We start from the raw sequence: 21,365 nt of genomic DNA on the forward strand, positions 1-21,365 counted from the left end.
TATCAAATATCCAGTGGCAAAAACTGCCCTCCTCAAAGACCTTCAATTGCTCCTTAATGTTGTCTAAGAAAATTCCAAGTCCTCAGTCAAGCACTTACAAGATCTTACTCTATTGTTTCTTTCCAGATTTTTTCACACTCACATAAAGACATACTATCTACAGCAAAAAAAAGATAGCAAGCTTTTTCCAAACAAGAACCAGAATGCCTTCACTATTAGCACCACCTATCAAAAATCCTATCCCTCCTGAAGTCCAGCTCAAATACCTCCCCCGACAGCCAACATTCCCCACCCATCTAATGTTCTACAGTACTCTTCTTAGGCAAGTGAGCTAACTCTCTCGATTACTGATAACCCTAGAACGTTCTGCTTTTTTCCCCCTCAGGGCTCTTAGACTCTACTTTAAAAAAAAAATCATAAGTCATTTGTGTTGTACTTCTCATATTCTTTTTTATCCTCTACTGCAGCTGACACAGTTCTGTCTAGGAAGCTCTCAAAGAAAAAAAAAGTCATCAGGTGAAAACAATTATGAAAGATTCCTTAAGGAGGCAATTCACATTCTGAAGGTGGTTAGGGGAGCTAAATAACAAAGAGGACAGAAATACATGTGCAAAGCACAGGGAAAGAAACGAATAATTTCCATAATAAATGCTAGTAAATAAATCAGTAATAACCTTAATCAGAAATAAGCTAGCAAGAAAATATATGTGGATCAAAAAAGAACATTTACATATTTCTTTTAGAATCTCCCACAAAGGAATTTATATCCCCACTGCAGTTGCCTAAAGAGAAATGAATATGGGTAAAAAAATTTATTATGTTTTCATAGAATTTGGCATGCTTGGTCTTTATTCATTCTTTCATAAAGAAGGAAAGGTTAGAAACACTAGTACAGATTCTCCCTAATCAGCCTGATAAAACCACTAGCAAAACACAACTGGGCTCTAATAACAAACATGACAATTTTAGACCCTATTTTCTAGCCTATCTGTGCAGTGCTGCCCAAGGGAGCCTTCTGTGATGATGGAAATGTTCTAGGTCTGCACTGTTCGATACAGTAGCCACCGTGCACATGCAGCTCCTGAGCTCTTGAAGTACAGCTTGTGGTACTGAAAAATTAGGTATTTTATTTTAATTTCATTAACTTAAATTTAGCCAAATTTGGCTGGCAGCCACCTTGTTGCACAGTGGAACCCTAGAGAACCAGAATGAAATAAAAAATCAGGCAAAAGGGAGAAAGTGGGACAGAGAAGGCTTTCTCCACAATTTTAATTACCATGTCATTAAAAATTTACCTCCTTTAGGTTCTAGCCTTGATTCTACTAACTATGGGTATTTCAACATGAAAAAGTAAATTAACTTCCCAGGGCTTTAGTCTCATCTTTCATGAAAGTAAGCTGTTGAGTTAAACTTTAAAGGTCCTTTCCAATTTAAAATTCTGAATCTGCTTCAGTGCAATCCCTATCAAATTACCAATGGCATTTTTCACAGAACTAGAACAAATTTTTTTTTAAATTTTTATGGAAATACAAAAGACCTCAAACAGCCAAAACAATTTTGAGAAAGAAGAACGGAGCTGAGGGACTCATGCTCCCTGACTTCAGACTACACTACAAAGCTACAGTAAGCAAAACAGTATGGTCCTGGCATAAAAACATACAGATCAATGGAACAGGAGAGAAACCCAGAAAGAAACCTACACACTTATGGTCAATTAATCTATGACAAAGGAGTCAAGAATATATAATGGAAGAAACACAGTCTCTTCAGTAAATGGTGCTGGATAAACTGGACAGCTACATGTAAAAGAATGAAACTAAGACATTCTCTAAATCATATACAAAAATTAAGTTAAAATGAATTAAGATCTACATGTAAGACCAGATACCATAAAACTCCTAGAGGAAAACATAAGCAGAACACTCTTTGACATAATTTGCAGCAATATTTTTTTGGATCTGTCTCCTAGAGTAACAGAAACAAAAACAAACAAATGGGACCTAATTTAAACTTAAAAAAACGTTTGCACAGTGAAGGAAACCATAAAATGAAGACAACCTACAGGCTTGGAGAAAGTAACTGCAAATGATGTTACTGACAAGGGATTAATTCCCAAAATATACAAACAGCTCATACAGCTTAATATCAGAAAAAACAAATAACTCAATCGAAAATAAGCAGAAGACTTAAATACAGACATTTCTCCAAAGAAGATATATAGATGGCCAAAAGGCACATGAAAAGATGCTCAACATCACTAATTATTAAAGAAATGCAAATCAAAACTACAATAAGGTATTACATCACACTGGTCAGAATGGCCATTGTTAAAAAGCCTGCAAATAATAAATGCCAGAGGATGTGGAGAAAATAGGACCCTCCTATGCTGTTGATGTAAACTGGTGCAGCCACTATGGAGAACACTATGGAGGTTCCTTAAAAAATTAAAAATAGAGTTACCATATGATCTTGCAATCCCATTCCTGGGCATATATCCAACAGAGAAAACTCTAACTTGAAAAGATACAGGCACCCCAATGTTCATCGCAGCACTATTTACAATAGCCAAGACATGGAAGCAACCTAAATGTCCATCCACAGATGAATGGATAGAGAAGATACGGTGTATATTACACATACACACAAACAGACACACACACAAAAAACACACAATGGAATATTACTAAGCCATAAAAAGAATGACAAAATGTCATTTGCAGCACTATAGATGGACCTAGAGATTATTATACTAAGTGAAGTCAAACAGAGAAAGACGAATACTGTATTTCTTATATGTGGAATCTAAAAACAGTGATACAAATGAACTTACTTACAAACCAGAAATAGACACACAGACATAAAAAACAAACTTACAGTTACCAAGACTGAAAGCCAAGCAAGGGAGGGGAAGGAGGGTGGAGAGGAAGGGATAAATCAGAAGTTTGGGATTAACACATACATACCACTATATATAAAATAAATAAACAAAAAGGACCTACTATTTAGCACAGGGGGCTATATTCAATATCTTGTAATAACCAATAATGGAAAAGAACCTGAAAAATAGATATATATAACTGAATCACTTTGCTATCCACCTGAAACACTGTAAATTAACTATACTTCAATTTTAAAAAAGAATTGAATCTGTGACCTAAACCATAAAATGTTCATTCTTCTTCACATCATGCATTCAAATTCTTGCAGTGACACTAGTATTTTCAAAGTGCATCATCATAACAGTATTCAGCAAATAAAGGTTATTACCATCTGATTGCCTTTCCATGGTGTGAAGTATCGACTGCATAAAATCATTTTGTTTGTCTGAACCCAACAACAGTGAATCCATGGCTTGCTCCTCGAGAATGGTCAGCAACATGCAAATACCTGTAAGATTATGTAGAGTTTTCTTGAATTGGTTAAATAACACTGTTCTAATGCCTTCTCTGGTTTCGTTGGCAAAAGAATAACAAGGCAGTAAGATGGAACAAGATAGTATCCAGTTCTTCAAACACTGAAGTCTGAGACACTCACACATAACTACTCCCAAGAACAGAACTTTAGACTGAATTAAAATGGAAAATGGCATGAAGCTGGTTAGAAAACAATTTCTAAGATGACTACCACACAATTTGATCTCATAAAATCTGAGACCCCTTAAATTTTAAGATCACCATATTTCAGATACCTATCACTGCCAAATATGACACAAGACTTAGAATCAATGAAGGAAGGCAGAACTATTTTAGTTACTATAGAAATTGTTGAAAACCAAAGCTAGTACCTCTTTCTGCCAAGAAACCCTTTACAGATGAGAAAAGAGATATTAAACCTATTTTTTTAAATAGATCAAACCCTGTTAAAGTGAGCTGCTATGCTAATATTTTGTTACATCTAATATTGCCTTAAATAAAAGATCTACTTGCCATACTTGAAAATGTACCTCTTACAGATGATTACAGATGATTTAAAACCAAGATGTAGTTAGTCAATTTAATGACAGAACAGGAATGGGGAACTATGAAATCCTTCACTGAGCAATTTTGTAGATTACCAAATGAGACAACTTCCTTTGCAGGATAGCCGTAAGAACTACTGGAAAGTAGTAACTGTATTTGTCTATGAATAATACTCACCTAACCAATAGTTTTTGTAGTTGGTAGTATCATACATGTGTGAGGGCAGAAGAATCAGTTTACCCTTCTCAAGGACAGAAGAAGTATAAATGTCTGGACTTTCTAAAAGCCCCAACTCAATGACTTTAAAAAGGCAAGTCAAAACCTCCTGTAAGTCATAATAATCATCTCTGTCCACTTTCCCCAAGTTTCTTGCAGTCAGGATAGCCCAACGCCGAACCTAAAAGTGTAACACATTTATTACTTCATTCAATGAACAACTGTCTACATATAGCAAGAATCTACTTATAACAGGGTTTTCTATAGATTTTAAAAGACATTGAAGGAGGGTATAGCTTAACAGTGTGTGCTTAGTACGCACAGGGTCCTGGGTTCAATCCCCAGTACCTCCATTAAAAAATAATAAATAAACCTAATTACCTCCCCCCTAAAAAACATAAAAGACATGCAATACTATTTATAGTTGACCTTTGAACCACACATGGAGGGGTTAGGGGCACCGACCCTCCTCATAGTTGAAAACTCAAATATAATATAGCTGGTGGCCCTCCATATCCGAGGTTCTGCATCATGGATTAAACCAACCTTGGTCGTGTAGTACTATATACTATTAAAAAGAACCTGCATAGGAGTGGACTCAGAGTTCAAAACCATGTTGTTCAAGGGTCAACTGTAATGCAATATGTGAACTTTGTTTGATCCTGATCTGAACAAACTAACCCTAACAAAGCATTTATGAGATAATCATTTCCATTTATACATTGACTAGAAATATGAAATTAAGATTTATTACTGTGTGTTGACGTAATTGGTTTTTTCTGTAAAGTCCTCATCTTTTAAAAGACATATACTGAAGTATTTTTTGGATGAAATGCTCTGCTAAGAATTGTGCTAACTAAACCGAAGGGAGCTAGAATATTGACCATGCACTGATAATAGATGAGGCTAGTCATGGATATATGGGGGTTCATTATGCCAATATACTTTTGTATGTTTGTAATTTTCCATAATAGAAAGCTAGAAAAAAGAAATAAAAAATGAAGAGAAACCTAAAAAGAAATCAAAGGTCACCTCTAAATGGCCATATAGCGAAGAGAAGTGATGTTAAATTTCTTGTGGGCTACAAATTAAATTTAGCAATTACAACCTTAATAAGCTTAAGAAAATGGAACAGAAAAAGTATCAGTGTGCATCTCTCACAGTAAGAGTAAGAACAGTTTTGTGAAATGTTTATGTCACGTACACATATGTATGTGTGTACTCAATGAAAAACTCTAACTTAGGTTATGGGCAGAAAAGTTTGAAAAACAATTAATAGACAGAAGAATGGGCTCTATGGCAACATAAGTAATGAATTTAAAGTTATCGAAAAAAGCAATCAGTGCATCTAGAATGATAATAAATAAACAGGAGAAGGGAAAACGTCCCTTGATTATAGTATAAGGAATGTCAAGCGCTGAGTGGTAAACATGGAAGAGGCTGGGGTTGTAAAATTATTTTGCAATCTTAGAAAAACTGGCTCAGGGAAGAACCATCAGGTGATGTTAAATTTAGGAGAAAATTTTGTTGAGAAGCAGGGTATTTATGCGATCTTAAAGCATCTAAGAAACAGACATTAAACGGTGAAAAAACTGGACAGCACCTCAACTAGTGATCAAAATTGACATCACCATGAGAGGCAAAATGACACGGCACACCTCTGTGCGTGACACCGAGAAGGACATAACATCACGTATGCGGTACTCCAGGTGGGAACATACAGCCTGAAGCTAACCACGAGCAAACATCAGACAAATCCAAAATGAAAAAAAGCATTCAGTTTTTTTTTAAATGGGGTGGGGAAGAAATGACTATTCTTTAGAAATGTAATTGTCATAAAAGACAAAGAAAGGCTGAGGAAATGTTTCAGATTAAGGGAGACTAAACCAATGTAACTACATGTAAATCCTGATCCTGGTCTGCATGCTGGAGCATGGTGGGGAAGTGCCATGCAGTATACTGGGTCACAACTGGAAAACAGAACTTACTATGTCAGTATTAAATTCACCGAAGTTTTTAATATTGTGAGAATGTACTGTTTCTTAAGAAATTTAGGCTGAAGTATTGAGAGGTAAAGGGCCATGATATATGCAATCTACTCTCAAATGGTTTGGAAACAGAAAAGCTATGTAGTTAATTGAAATGAAAAAGCAAATGGCGGGAACTGTGAATAATTGGGGATGACAGGTAAAGGAACTATAGCTGTTTTCTACTTTTATTCTTGAGAATTTTCTGAAAGTTTGAAAGTATCTTCAAATAAAAACTTTTTAGAAAGCACACAGAACAGAAAAAACAAAAGCAAAAAAGATAAAAAAGCATACGGACTCTGCAGCTAGGCTGCCTACGTACAAATCCCAGCTGCCACCCATCAGCCCGTGTAACTGTGCATTGACGCCTGGACTCAGCTTCCTCATCCATAAAACAGGCACAGACAATGAACAGCCATTCCTGGCCCCGCAGACTCAGCCACCACGCCTGCAAGTGCTTGGCCCAGGCCCTGGTTGCGCGGCTGGACCAGCTTCCTCTACTGGTACGTCTGCAGCTTTGAAAAAGCCAGTCCCAGAGAGCTGTACTCTGCCCATCTTCTTTCACAGGCAGGAAAGCCTCACCCTTATTTTAAGCACAGGCCTTGCCTCTGGTCCTACCCTTGCCTGGTGCACACTCGTAATGCCCATCACCCTGCACGAACTCAACCCCCAGCTACCCACGGCCACCCAGGCCTATGGGCTGCCACCATTTGTCACTCTTTTGTTTCTGTTCCAAACTAAGGGGTGTGTTGTACCTTTATAAATTCCTCTTTTGAACTTTCTACTATCATTGTTATGGGTCTAGCACAGAGGAAACTGAAATTCACCACCATTTTGCCTGGAAACCCCATTACCACTCTTAGCCACTTAAAAAAAAAAAAAAGCCTCTCTTCTGGCCTTATATTGGCAGAGCAGCCCTTCACAGCTGTTGTCTTCATGGTGTAACTTGGCTCCAGAGGCCAATGTGCACAGGACCTACAGCACACGCCGCCTTGCCAAAGGGTGGTAAACCTCAAGCCTCAGCGTGAAGCTCAACGTCAGGCTCTAGAACTCGGGCGTTGCTCTCTGCCTCTCTTCTACCCACTGTTCTGATTCTTACGTCTCTCTTCTTCTCTAGCACTTAGGAACTGAATTTCCTCGTCTCCACTGCCACCCTCCCAACCCTGCCGCCTTTTAAAAATCTCCTTTATTAGCAAGATAATTGTATCAAGTGGTATTTAAGTGGTATTTCCACATGCTTGGGGTAGGGCAGGCAAGCAAGGAAGGCAAGAGAGAACGGTCCCTCTTCATTAGTTCAGGCCAGGACACGGAAAGGAGATCAAGTAACTCCTGCACCTGTCCCTTACACGGAAGCACCCCTTCCGCAAGGGCTCCCTACCCTCCTAAGTCTCCGCTCCTTCCACCCCGCAGCACCCTCTCCTCGACTGCAGTCATTTTAAAACGGCAAGTCAGTAATTCGGGCAAATATTTTAAACAAAATACACACCAAAACCCTCTATTGTAGTTATCTGTATATGCAAAAATAAAATATACCCTCCCATTGCCTAACACTCACCATTTCATTGGGATGGACCAAAAACAAATAGATCCCTGGATGTTTGTCAAAAACCTGAAAGGAGCAATTAGCTTGTTCCATTCGGCAAAGTGCTTCAACACATAATTCGTCTAAAGAGAAAAAAATAAGGCAATAAACATAAAACATGAATATTACCAACTTACCAAGATTCCCTAAATCTGGCTCCTTCAGCTGCTCTGTAAGTAAATGAAAAGTTGTTCTTTTGTGGTGGTTGTTTTAACTGAATCATAAAAATGCTATAAATATATAAGAACAATACTTAACCTACCTGAAAGCCTGATCAGCTGACTACAGCGTGTTCTATGAATTACTCTGACTTTACTAGCACATACGTCTATTTTTTTCACACTAGACGTAATTATCTCCACAAGGTATCTTCTTGGAAGTATGATTACGGGTCCAATTGCATTAGCATTCTACGTTTTGACCCATGTGGCCTTTATCTGGTACTTGAGTGATAAAATCAGCTTTTCCCCCAAATGGCTATTTTGTCCTACTGTCAATTATTGAGTAACCCATTTTCTCCACTAGCTTGAAATGCTCCCATCAACAACCACCACATTCCCCTAATATACCTGTTTTACTTCCGGACGCTCTACTGTTCCATTAGTCTCCCTGTGCCAGCACTATTCCAATCCCTGTTGTCTTATGGAAGGTTCTTCACTATTCTTTCAAAAGTGTGCTGAATAGACTCACACATTTACCCTATCAGATGAATCAACTTTAGCTCGTCAAGCTTCAAAGAATACTGTAGTGACAGTGGTTAGCTTTGCGGAGGAGGAATAACGACTGGAAAAGTAAAAGGAGAGTTCCTGGGGCGCTGATGATGTTTGTTTCTTAATCTGGGTGCTGACTACACAAGTGCATCTAGTGTATGAAAAATCATCAAGCTTATAAACTTTTCCGGATATAGTATTCTTTAGTAAATGTTTAAAAAATGACTTGTTAGAATTTAAAAATCTATTTTGAATTTATTTATAAAGAACCGATTTACCAAATAAACCTTTAGGTTTACTTTTCAGCTTACTGAAAATACGGAGGACAGAGAAACAAGCTGAACAACATGACAAGAAAGCAATGAGAAAACTCCAGGAAGTTCATTATTCTATAGTACACCCATCTGGTCCCAGCAAGCCAAAGTTATGACAAAAAAAGTGTATGTACATGTGTTTAAGAGTAGACTACTCTGGATTAAAAGAGATGCACAAAATATGAATCACATGCAATCAATGTATGGTCCCTGATCAGACCCTAATTTAAATAAACCAGCCAAAAACCACATTTTGTCACTACTGGGAAAATCTGAACATGGACTAGATATAGTAGGTGCCATAAAGGTGCTGTTATTTTGTTAGATTTGATAGACCAGGAAAACGTCCCTAAGATTCATATTAAGAAATGCAAATATGAATGACCAAACTCTAGGTAGCCATAATCTGCTATGCCACTGTGATTAGCAAAAATTACTACAGACCAATGGTTCTCAACCAGGGGCAATGAATTCTGCCTCTCCCCGGCCCTGCTCCCCAACTCCCAAGAAACATTTTGTGATATCTAGAGACATGTTTGGTTGTCACAACTTGGGTAGTGGGGAGAGCAAGAACTACTGTCATCTAGCGGAGAGCGGCCAGGGACGCCGCTAACCATCCTACAACGGACAGCACAGCACCCACGACAAAGAACCATCCAGTCCAAAATGTCAACAGTGTCAAGGCTGAGAAACTCTGCTACAGGCAATTACAAAGATGAAAGTTAACTGAATTTAGATGAACATGTGATAAAGCAAATACAGCAGGATGTTAGTAACTGCAGAATCTACGTGGTGTGTATACGGTACTCACTGTGTAATTCACTTTTCTGTATGTTTGGAAACTTTCATAATAAAATGTTGGGGAAAAATAATAAGTATCCTAATTATATGTTTAACAAACAGATTTTCAATACAGATAAACCAAAATTCTTACAATTCTTAAAATAATAAAGCTGATGTAACTGTGGAATACCCAAGATACTCACTAACACGCTCATGTAAAAGTAGATAAGGATACTTCAGTATTTCGAGAAGAGGAACTCGCAGCTTATTTTCAAAGTCTTGGCCAGTGAAGTCGAACAGCTGTGCCTCCCCATTGTTGTCTACTATGTACACATCGTCGTCTCCCATTTCTGCCGTCATGGATTTTTCGAAGTGGTTTATGAGACGTAAGGTTTCTAATTCCCATAAAATCTACAGGGAAAGAAAAATGGGCAGTGTGCTTTATATCTTTAACAACAAAGTATACTGGATGCGATGATCTTTCTAGAAAGCCTCTTCCTAAGTATAAAAATTCAGAAGTTTAAAGAAGTATTAAACATCATATATTAGCTTTGAAGAAAACAGCCACTAAACATAAAAACGGTCTGTATGATACATGAACATGAGCACACAGAGCCTGAGATGCTCTTGCGGAGTTTTACTATAAAATATGTCACTATCTCTATCAACTACACTCTATTAAAAAGGAAATGAGAAGCTGGAGCGTCTTTGTCAAGGCAAGAGCTAGGTGTTCCATGTCTTCCCTTCTGTGTTCCAGCCATAGGTACCCACCTGAAAACATCAGCTTCAGCATAAAGACATCAGTCAGCTAGAAAACTCTGTAAAACTTGGAAGCAGGGTAACTTTGTAAAAGTTTTCTCAACAGGTTCATAACGAATCATCCCCTCTCCTCAAATTTCTGTATTATTATACTTATCTCTATGATCTGTGTTCCATTTTTCAGCAGATAAATGTAATAAACCAAATATTCAAACCCACGTACTTAAAATTATGTGTTTCACTTTGGTTGCTGTGACTAAAAAATATACTTACTCTAACTGGTTTATAACATTTACCTGCTAAGAAACGAAAAGAGAAGGGGAAAAAAAAACTATTAGTCACATGAAAAAATAACTCAAGCCATTCAGATACTTCAGAATAACACTGTCAAACACAATGATATAAAAGCATGAATCAAAAAACCCCCATACATCACTTCATTTCATAAAATTGTTTTGTATCAAAATGACTAAAAGAGGAGGATTATAAAATTCTGCTTTGTATTTCAATTCCATCAGTCAATAAGCATTTACTCAGTACCTACCACACACCAGGCAATGAGTCAGGTACTAGTATATCGGCCTTCAAAGTTAAATCACATCATCAGTTCCCCAAATGCTTCCAACAGAGTTCAAATTTATTCTTTTCCTAATTATCAAGCTCTAGAAAACTGCCCATCTAATGTCAATTACCTCATGTAAGTGTGGCAATTCGTCCCTTGCTTTGTGATATTCAGCCACACACTCTAAGCAGTAGCAGAGGTCTTCGTTGGCTGTCTGAAATTCACTCGAGTGGATCCTGGATGCATAGCGCTGTAGGAAGTCAATGGTGGAAACACCACCAGGCGTACACCAACAACATGTGCTCATTCTGTACCTACATCCAGAAAAGAAGACACTGAAAGACTTGAGAAAAAAGAACAACACAACCCTTCAGGCCTATTCTGTGTGACAAATGGATACACTTTCTAGTAACGATCCTGTCTTCAACTTAAAATGTGTCTTGACCACATCCATTCTGCTGGCCAGTTTATCAATCACTGACTAAACTCAACCTGAGCCTACTCCTAAAATCTTTATCTGTGACACATGAAAAATAGTGAAATGAGAGCAGTTAGTGATAAACATCATTAGGCAATGTTCAGTTGTGCTATAAAGAAGACTCAAAACTATGCAGTATTGATGAAAAATATGTATTATCAATGTTTTCAAAGTACAGATTTTGGAGTGCTCTAATAATGGACTGGAGTCAAGTGAAAAGCTCTGGAAACTTTTCATATTTCCTGAAGCCATGCTCCAGAAATCCCTGGAAACCTAAAAATCTATAAATATTAGTCCATACCAATAATAGAAATTCATAGATGAATTTTCTCTTGGTTAGAAAGTGTATATACATGAATTTGCACGTATGTATGAACTGCTGCTCATAATTCACTGCTCATTGATGCAGTATGAACTGTAATAACTACAAACGTTGACAATCTATTGCTAGTAAGTGTGACACACGCAGTTTTCTGACTAACTCCAATTTTTGTTTTACAATCCTATTGGAGCCTCCGCCACCCAAACTCAAGTGAAAGGGTTAAGATGAAATAAATTTCCCAGATCCTAGCAGTCTCAAAGAGAGCAAAGTAGCAAGTTTACCAGGAAACAAAGTGAAATCCCAAGAGCCCAATGGGTCAACAGTTTTAAGGAAGATACACGTTAAGGCAAGTTTATCAGACTGCAGATGCATGAAACAGAGGATTAGCAAATAAGGTGGAGGCCAAAATCCAAAGAGATCTCCAACCCTAATGAGGTGCAATAAAAGCTAAGATGCTATGTTCTTATAAATAACTAAATGCATATAAAAGTAAATAGCGCATTGTCAGTAAGCAATGCATTGTGGCTAAACAAATAGCAAATGTTTGCTTTGAAATAAACAAGTAAGAGGCTGAGGCAGGGAAAATAAAAGTGAGTCTGCGACATCTTATGGTGACAGAAAAAAAGTGCTCAAGACACCAGAAGAGCTCTCAGTGGCCAAAGCTGAAACAAATAACAAAATAATGTAATACTGGATTATAAACCACAGTATAAAGTAAATATACATGACTCTATACTGATACAAGTGACTGAATAAACAAATGTGGGGGAAAGGACAAATCTGCCCAAAGAAGAATTCCAAAGTGATACAGATACTCCCCATTCCAGGAAGTGGAGCTTAACCCCATCCCATCTTAAGCGAGGAGTGGACTTGATAAGCACTCCAAAGAAGACAGTATGTAAAGGTCACACTTACAGTGGAAACCCCTGGCCAAAACAATGGTAAGCAAGCGATCAAGGTTAACATCGCCAGGAGCAAGTCGTGCTGGTAATCCCTGGCATACCATGAAGAGGAAAGAACTTCAGTTCTGTTGTATGCTTCCCCCAAACCCGTAACCCCAGTCCATTCATAAGAAAAACCGCAAGACAAGCCTAAGGAATTATCCAAACAGGTATTAGCCAGTCTTTGACAAGGAAGAAAACCACACCCAAAGGGAATAGAACCAAGTGTTCTATCATATGAAAATGTTTTGTTTTACTGGGAATTGGGCCAGGAAATTACCCCAAAAGCCTGACCTTAAAAACTTGACCTTAATTATCCTACAAATGTAAAGTATCAGACTAATGGGAAAAAAGTTACAAACCCAAATGTAAACCCCACGAAGTTCACATCATAACTGGGTGAACCTAACCTGTGCACTCTTATTGGGAGGGACACCAAACTCGCTAGTGAGACATAAAAAAGTCCTACTCTTTTTATGCATAAAGCACAGACATATATAAAGTACATAAAGAGGTATATAATACACTAGTGGTATTAAAATTCAAGGGAAACTCATAGGAAAGAAATGTCTAAAAAGTCTCCTTTCAGAGAGGGAGAAGGGATAATAAAAGGGTAAGAAACATGACTCAAGTCGTTGAATACTTAGGTACAGAAACTTGGCAGTGTGAAGTTTCTCAATGCGTATCACTCTAAAATTCAAAGTGCATAGGCTCTGCTAATGGGAAATGGATCACATCTTGACAGAATTTATAATCTCTGTGTCATCAAAAACATGTATTTGTCTTGTGAATCGATTTTAAAATTCATTAAATATAAGTTGTATACTTCCTTCATGCTTCTAAAAAAGAACTTAGGGCAGCTTTCAACATTAAAGTACACACAGAAAAGGACATTTTAAAAGGAGATTAAAAAAGAGAGGGAAATCAAAAGTTATTTGGAAGAAATTTCATTTCACTAAATCCTAAATTAGGAGCTTCTTTTTGAAAAGCAGAGCAAAAGATGACATGATTAAATCACAGTCTTCATTTGGGAAAAAATGAAAAGTAACATGCTAGTTCAACTGGAGGGTCCTGCTCTTTCCTGACACTAATTCTAACTCAATTACATTTTTTGAAGGATGCTGCAAACTAGGGAATACCAAGTAATATAACGGACACTATGTTTCTGCAGGACATAAATTATTTCATTCAAAGAAGAATTTCTTATATCTGAACAGCCAATACTATAATACTATGAAGTTAGAAGTTTCCGGTGATCTAATTCAATTCAGTAAGTTTCACTTTCTAGATGACTCAAGAACAGAAAATGAAACTTATGGGTTTCTCAAACATCAACTGTTTCAAGCTTGATTTGGGCAGATTATAGTGCAGTTAACTGAAGTTCTGAAAAAATTAAGGTACTGAAAAGTACAAATAAACTGGTGTACACTTTAAAATAATTATTAACAGAAGAGCAGTTAGCAAAAGAAACCTCCTAATAAGAAAATTATGGAGTCTGCTCTTTATTTCACCCAGAGAGCTGGCCCACCTCCACATGCCAAAATCCGGAACTAAATTTTCTCCAAGTAGATGGGAGTTACTGCCATTTATCAGTTAAGTGCCATGGAATTTATAATGCAGAGAGAATGGTGCTATAAGGCCGATGCATAACAGAAACATGTTTCCACAGCTCCTCTCAAAAGGCCATAAATGGGTGTGGTTATGTCCCCAAATCTAAAATCTTCAGAGGGGGAGGGTATAGCTTAAGTGGCAGAGTGCATGTTTAGCATGCACAAGGTCTGGGGTTCAATACCCAGTACCTCCATTAAATAAAGAAACCTAATTATCTTTCCCCACAAAAAAACAAAATAAAATCTTCACTGGCCCAACAGCTAAGCCCCCAAAATCAGAATGAGAGTGGTGGGGAAGGAAAGAAGGTATAGCTCAGTGGTAAAGCGTGTGCTTAGCATGCATGAGGACCTGGGTTCAATCCCCAGTACCTCTATTAAAAAATATATACACCAGAAATTGACACAACATTGTAAAATGACTATGCTTCAATAAAAAAATGGAGAATAAAATATCTATATCTACAAATAAACCTAATTACCTCCCCTGCCAAAAAATCTGAATAGGTTATATTGCAATTTTTAAGGGAAAACTGCTGGTAGATGATCCTGAATCCTACACATTTTTGCACAACTTAGTTCTTCTAGAGAGCAGTTCTGTTAATTTCATCACTGTTTTTAACTGTTTGGAATCACTATGGAATCATTGATGGGGCTGCAGGACAGACATAAAAGCTGCTCCCATGCATCAAATCAAGAGCTGATTTGTCAATTTGATACAACACTGCAAAATGATTATAAATCAATAAAAAATGTTAAAAAAAAAAAGAATGCTAAAAAAAAAAAAAGCTGATTTGTCAATAACACAGAATGCTTCTTCACCAGAGATAGAACTGTAACTTTCCACAGACTTACCCAGGGGGTATCATTTCTCAATAATAGCTAGCCAGAAACTTCAAATAACAATCTGTTTCTTCTACCCTGCCTAGCTAAACTTCTTGAAAAAGTAATTTATATTCACTTCAACTCCTTTGAATTCTGGCTTCCACCTTACATTTCACTGCACGTTTTCAAAAAGTTCCTAATACCACCAAATCCAACAGATCCTTTACTCGGCTCCTCTAAAGCATATGAAAATGCTAACCACGTATTCCTTGGCTAAGATACCACTTTCCTTTCACTTCCTCTATTCAATCCCCTTCATGATCATCTTCCTTTTCCCCCACCTCTTACTATCAAAACTTCCAAACCTTGTCCTCAAGACTCTAACCTCTTTATTCAATGTCCTCTTTCTTGATGTCTTAATTCAAACCACTGTTTCAGCTACTACCTAAATTGAAGCTTCCCCTAGAGACTGTAGGCACAACTCAATACAATGCTTAACTTCGTTTCAGCTACTCAATAAATGAAAAATAAGCCTAGCATTCCACAAAGATATACAGCTGTCTCTCAGTATCTGCGGAGGACTGCTTCCAGGAGCCCCCCATGGATATTAAAATCTGCAGATGCTCAAGTGCCTTACATAAAACAGAACAGTACAATGAACAGTCAGCCCTCTGTATCTGGAGATGCAAAACCCAAAAATATGGAGGGCCAACTGTACTCAGAATCCAACTGCATACAGTGAATCTCTACTCACTTGACCGGTGCCTCAAAGCAAGCAGGACCAAAACAGAACAAAGTCCTTCTCTTAAAGCTGTTATCTGGCCTGTATTCTCTATATCCATGGCATGACCATCCCTTCAGTTTTCAAACCAGTAACCTGTGACTTATCCTCCACTCTCCTTCCTTAGCCCCCATGTCTATGAGTTCCAGAGTCTACCAATTAGTTACTTCTACACTCTCAGTGAGACTGCCACCGCCTTTGTTTAATTCCTTTTCATTACTTGTCGGAATTACAGAAGAAACTAAATGACCTGCCTCTTGTTTGATCCACCACCAATTTTTCCTCCAAAATGCTGCCAAAGGCCAAAGCAAAAGCTGGACTTTGAAAGCACAAATAACTCTACATTTGGGGGATAAAATTAAAAATTTTGAATTCACCACACAAGGCCCTCCATGACCTGGCTTCAGCATCACCTTGTGCATTCCCTCTCACTTGCTCGTCCCAGAATGCTTCCTGGTGTCTCATTACCTGCCTTTACGGAAGCTCTTGTGCCTTGAACACCCACCCTACATACCTCTGCCTGGTTCTCAGCCCTGAATGCACTTCAGACTTACCTAAGGAACTTGGGGGGATGGGGGGCGGCAGGCGGGGGGATGCTGAGATACTATTGATGAAATTCAGATTCATTTTAAAAGAACTCTAGTGATTCTGATAAAAAGCCAGATTTGAGAACTACCTACGTGTAATGCATCCCTGAGCATCATCATCTGGGGGCCTTGTCTGACTCATCCTCTCCCTTCCAGCCTGTCTTTGACAACGTTCTTCTCTGTCCCCTCAGGACTTTGTACACATTTCCATAATCGTGCTTACCATGTTGGGCTGAGGAGGTTACTTATGTATCCCACCTACCTGCTCTGTCAGGGGGCAAGGATCTGTTTTGTGTTGTCTTTTTTACTTCAGTGCTTGGCACATACTAAGTGACTGAAAAAATGTTTTAAATGCTTGTGTCAGAACATAATTACCTGAGGGTAACGGCCTTAAGAGAAGTAATCCTCTCAGTCGAGATTCCTGGGCTTATTTGAGAATGGGTGAGGATCTGCACTCATAGATACCCAGACTCTGGCCCCCAAAGAACATTTCTGAAAAAGCAAAACAAAACAAAACTAAGGAAGTGGGTTTTATACCATCTTATCTGAGTTTCACAACAATCTTTGTAGAGTAGAACCAAATGCAACTATTTGATGAAAAAGCTCAAGCTCAGAGAGATCAGACAACTCGCCCATGGATCTACCCGTAATAGAGGAGACAGTGCAAGTACGAATCTGACTCCACAGGGGGAGCAGTTCCTCGGGAGACCTCGGCTCCACGGTGGGGCCAGCGAGGCACTCAAAAACGCCCATTAGCGAATGCAGGTAAGTTCAGCTCTGGGACAGTAACTAACTCATCTCTGCAAACCGTGGGGTTCGTCTCCCTTCCAGCCTCCTGCCAGGTTTCACGGGCCCGAAGTTCCAGTCTCTGGCACATTCTCGCTCCTGGAGAGTGGGGATGGCGCTCAGAGCCCCTCTGGGGGCTGTCAGCCCTCCATCGCCTTCAGGTGGGGCAGGGAGGACTCAGGTGGCCAAGCGGGAGAGCCACACTCTCCAAAGGGACGAGCCCTGGAGCAGGAGGAAGGAGGGGGCGTCCAGCAGACAGACTTGCTACAGCGAGACCCCCGAGTCACTCCCACGGAAACTACGTAGTGTCCGGGCCAAAAACAGCTCACACGAGACCGCAGGGTAGAGGACGCGGACGGAGGAACTGGGGTCCCGGGGAACAGGAGGCAAGACAGGGCGGCACCACCGGGCGCCTCGGGGATGCTCCCGCCTCGGGCGCCGCAACTCTCCTGAGAAGCCAGCGAGCTTGCGCCGCCCCTCCCCCATCCGCCCGGGCCTCACGCGCCGCAGCCGTTACTCCACGCCGCCCCGCGCGCACCGGCCGCGCAAGCGCTTACGCCCGCGGGTCCTGTGGCCTCAACCCACCGCTCTCCTCACCCCGCTCGGCCTCGCGCCGGCCGCCAGCCCACCTCCATGCCTCGGCTCAACAGTCTGCCGAGGGCGGAAGTGCGGGCGCGCACCTGGGAACCTCCGTCCGCGTCCGGCCGCCCAACTCGAGGTCGCCGGGAGCCCAGGCCCCGCCCCCTGCGCGGCGTCGGCCGTTCGCAGGCCCCGCCCCCTGTGCAGCTCGCTTGTTTTGGTGGCCGGAGGGGCGGGGCGTGGGGAGAGACGCGCCCAGGCTCCGCCGGGAGGCCGGGAAGCCGGGCGCTGGTGTCACTTCCGGGCTGCGGGGCCCGCCAATCAGGAGAGTCTATGCGGGTTAAGGAGCGGGGCGAAAGTTTGCAGCCAACGGGTGACCGTAGCCTAGACCAGGGTTTCTCCGGGGAGCGGCCGCGCCCCGACGTCGCGGTCTAGACGACTTAAGACGCTCACCCTGCTGCCTTTTCCCTTCAGTCCTTTTTCTTCTTTCCAACGCCTCAGGTGTTTCAGCAGGAGGTGTTACGGGTCGCGAAGGGGTTTTTTTCTCTCTGGATTTCCTTTAGAGACCTAAAAGTCAATAACATGTAATCAACACCTAGTTGGGGGAAACACATCCAAACTGTATGACGGAGAAGAGTACAGTAAGCACTGGACGAGGACAAACAACACAGACTGACAGAACGACCTCTGGAAAGCCTACCCTTTTTTTCTTTTTAACGCTTACTACTGACTGACTGTGAGGACTTACCGCTAGCTGACACTCTAACGGAGGAAGCAGAAAAGTAAAACAATCACTAGTCTTGACCAAGGCGCTAAACGAGAGGACGCCGAGGTGGGCCCGGCGCTGACGGGCCAGCCACGACAACCTCACCTAGGAGAACCTTAACCGAAGAATGAGCCGGGAGACCGCGGGAGGCGGGGAGAGGCGCGGGAGAGAACGTTCCAGTGAAGGGGCGTGGCCCGGGGCCGCGTGACGGGCCGTTATGGAAATTCCGCAAACCCAGCCTGCGAAGCTTGGGCACGTGGCCGCGACCGTTACTCTCCTCGTTTCTGGAGTTTTCTCTGCCCTGTGAAAAATGTCGGCCATGTTCAGAAACACTGATTGAATAAGAAAGTTAAAAAACCGTTTCAAGCTATACTGCGTTATCAGTTGTGTATGTATTGTTTTAAAAATAATATGAACACTTTTGAAAGATAGGAATCTGGATGGCTATTGAAAAAAACTTTTTTTGAAAGACAGGTAGACAAACATAGTAAAAATTAGCTGAATTTCTCTTTCCCTGAGATAACCATTTTCATGTATATCCTTGCAGAGCTGACTACATACATTTTTATTAAAGTAGCTCTTAAAGAACATTTATAAAATAAGCTACTCACCACGGTGTAGGAAGCGGAATATCACCCTGATTACTGAACAGGGGGACTTCTCCATTACACATAGTAGTTTGGGCCAGGGACACCCCAAAGTGTTTTTAACTTTTTATAAAATCAAAAAAAAAAGTGAAATTTTAGGTTGATGGAAAAAACTTCCTTTGAAGTTTAGTTGATTTACGATGTGTTAGTTTCTTACTTATTCAGTTATACAGAAAAATGTTTTAACATTTACCGTTTATTGCTCTTTATATCAACAGTCATAAAATATCATTTCTGATATTTTTAAGGAGGAAAGTACCCATGAAGGCACAAAGTGCTTAGGGCCCACGAAAATCATAATTTCACTGTGCCCCTGAGCCCACTGTGGGCCTTTCCTAGTAATTTTACCATATTTGTATTTAATCTGTAAATATATTAAGTTATACATGTTTTTAAACTTATGAAATTAGACTGAATGAATTTTCCCACAAATTGCTATTTACACTCAGAGATTCATTGATTTCAAGGTACTCTCAGAAGTTGCAGAGTCTAAAGTTTACACAATTTGAGGGGTATCGTTAATATTTATTTGGGATGAATAGTGCAAATTCCAAATTTTTAAATGGACAAAACCCACACATATAAAAAATTTCATTAAAATATATTTAAGCTGCAAACACAACCCAATAAAAGTTACATATTTGGGCTTAATACACTTCACCTCAACAAGGAGGTTGAAGATCATTTTCTATACAGAGAACACAAAGATAATTCAGTCTTTTTTCTGGTAAGAATGATGAAATTGTTTATAAAAGTTTCTTCCAAACTAATGATTTCATTTGATAATGTCATAAATATTTAGGACTGTCAAGTTAAAAAAAATTTCTATGAAGCTTTTTTTCACCTATAATCTGTAGGGATTCAGAGCACATAAAGTTTCTGGTGTGGTGATTGAACCTAAATACTTAGAATCGGTTATACGTTACTACTAGGTTGTCATAGATTTTCTGATTTTTAGCTACATATTGTGAATTTTATATGCCAGTATTTCATGTCAAAATTTCAGTACTTTTTCCAGTTGGGTCATTTGACTCATTACTCATCATTATTTGGATTATCAGCAATCTGAGAACATATTACTCATTATTTCTATTTGAGATGGATCTGTTATTAATGAAATACTGAATTTTTGTTATAATAATTTCTATTGATTGCATCATCATTAACCTTCACTTTTGCCTCATTCGTTTTTTTAATCAACTTTATATAGTTTATATACAATTATACACAGTAAAATACTCATTTTAAGTGTATCGTTGAGGATTTTTAGAAGTCCATTGTTTCATGTAACCATCTCTAATCAATATAAACCATTTTCTTCATGCCAGAAAAGTGCTCTTGGGCCACTTGACGGGATAGCCCTTTCTTCCCACTCACTCAGTGGAACCATTTATCTGATTCAGCAGATCTATCAGCTTAGATTCATTTAGAATATTTTAGAACTCTGTATCAATGGAATTATACATTATGTACTCTTTTGACTGTCTTTTGTTCAACATAAAGTGTGTGAAGTTGACAAATATTGTTGAATGAATTGGCAACTCATTCTTTATTGCAGAGTAAGATTATCATTAAATGAATATACCACAATTTGGTTTTTTTAATTCACCTACTGATGGATATTGTGTGGTTTCAGTTTTCCATTATTACAAATAAAGCTGAAATGAACATTATTGTACAAGACTTTTAATGGACATATATTTTGTTTAATGTGGATAAAATTGCAGTAGAACTGCTGGATTGCAGGGTAGGTATGTCTTTAACATTATGAGAACTTAACATTCCATTTTCCAAAGTGATTTTACCATCTTAAATTACCATAAACAAAGTGTAAGACTTACATTTGCTCCACTACCTTGTCAACACTATGCTTGTCGTGACTCTTTGACATTTCAGTCATCCCAGTGGGTGAACAGTGTGCCTCATTTGTATTTCCCTGATAGCTCATGATGTAGAACATCTTTTCATATGTAGATTGGGAATGAGTTATCTTTTTTTTGTGAATTGTCTGCATGGGTGCTTTAAACATTTTGTTAAAAAGGAGTTTATTTTTTCAGAGCAGCGTTAGGTTCACAGCAAAATCGAGAGGAAGGTACAGAGACTTCCAATATAGCCACTTGCTGTACCCCACCCC

At 39.4% G+C, this 21,365-nt stretch overlaps 1 protein-coding gene across 4 annotated transcripts in view; it reads right to left on the bottom strand.

Annotated features, from left to right (window-relative positions):
• Window positions 1-17,996, bottom strand: part of SETX (senataxin) — a 65,660-nt gene extending 47,664 nt beyond the window's left edge. The window contains exons 1-7 of one of the 4 annotated variants that reach the window (XM_032478725.1): window positions 17,920-17,996; window positions 16,829-16,945; window positions 11,043-11,226; window positions 9,795-10,002; window positions 7,758-7,867; window positions 4,137-4,356; window positions 3,268-3,387 (exon numbers count right to left, since the gene is read on the bottom strand). In XM_032478725.1, the coding sequence (XP_032334616.1) occupies window positions 3,268-3,387; window positions 4,137-4,356; window positions 7,758-7,867; window positions 9,795-10,002; window positions 11,043-11,219 (835 nt within the window). In that variant the 5' untranslated portion in view covers window positions 11,220-11,226; window positions 16,829-16,945; window positions 17,920-17,996. Of the gene's footprint in view, window positions 1-3,267; window positions 3,388-4,136; window positions 4,357-7,757; window positions 7,868-9,794; window positions 10,003-11,042; window positions 11,227-16,828; window positions 16,946-17,824 lie in introns of all 4 variants that reach the window. The other 3 variants (XM_032478724.1, XM_032478722.1, XM_032478723.1) reach the window with 3 other exon arrangements.
• Between the last annotated feature and the right edge of the window lie 3,369 nt (window positions 17,997-21,365).

This window comes from Camelus ferus, chromosome 4, assembly GCF_009834535.1.
Source record: "Camelus ferus isolate YT-003-E chromosome 4, BCGSAC_Cfer_1.0, whole genome shotgun sequence".
In the NCBI taxonomy this organism is placed as follows: domain Eukaryota; kingdom Metazoa; phylum Chordata; class Mammalia; order Artiodactyla; family Camelidae; genus Camelus; species Camelus ferus.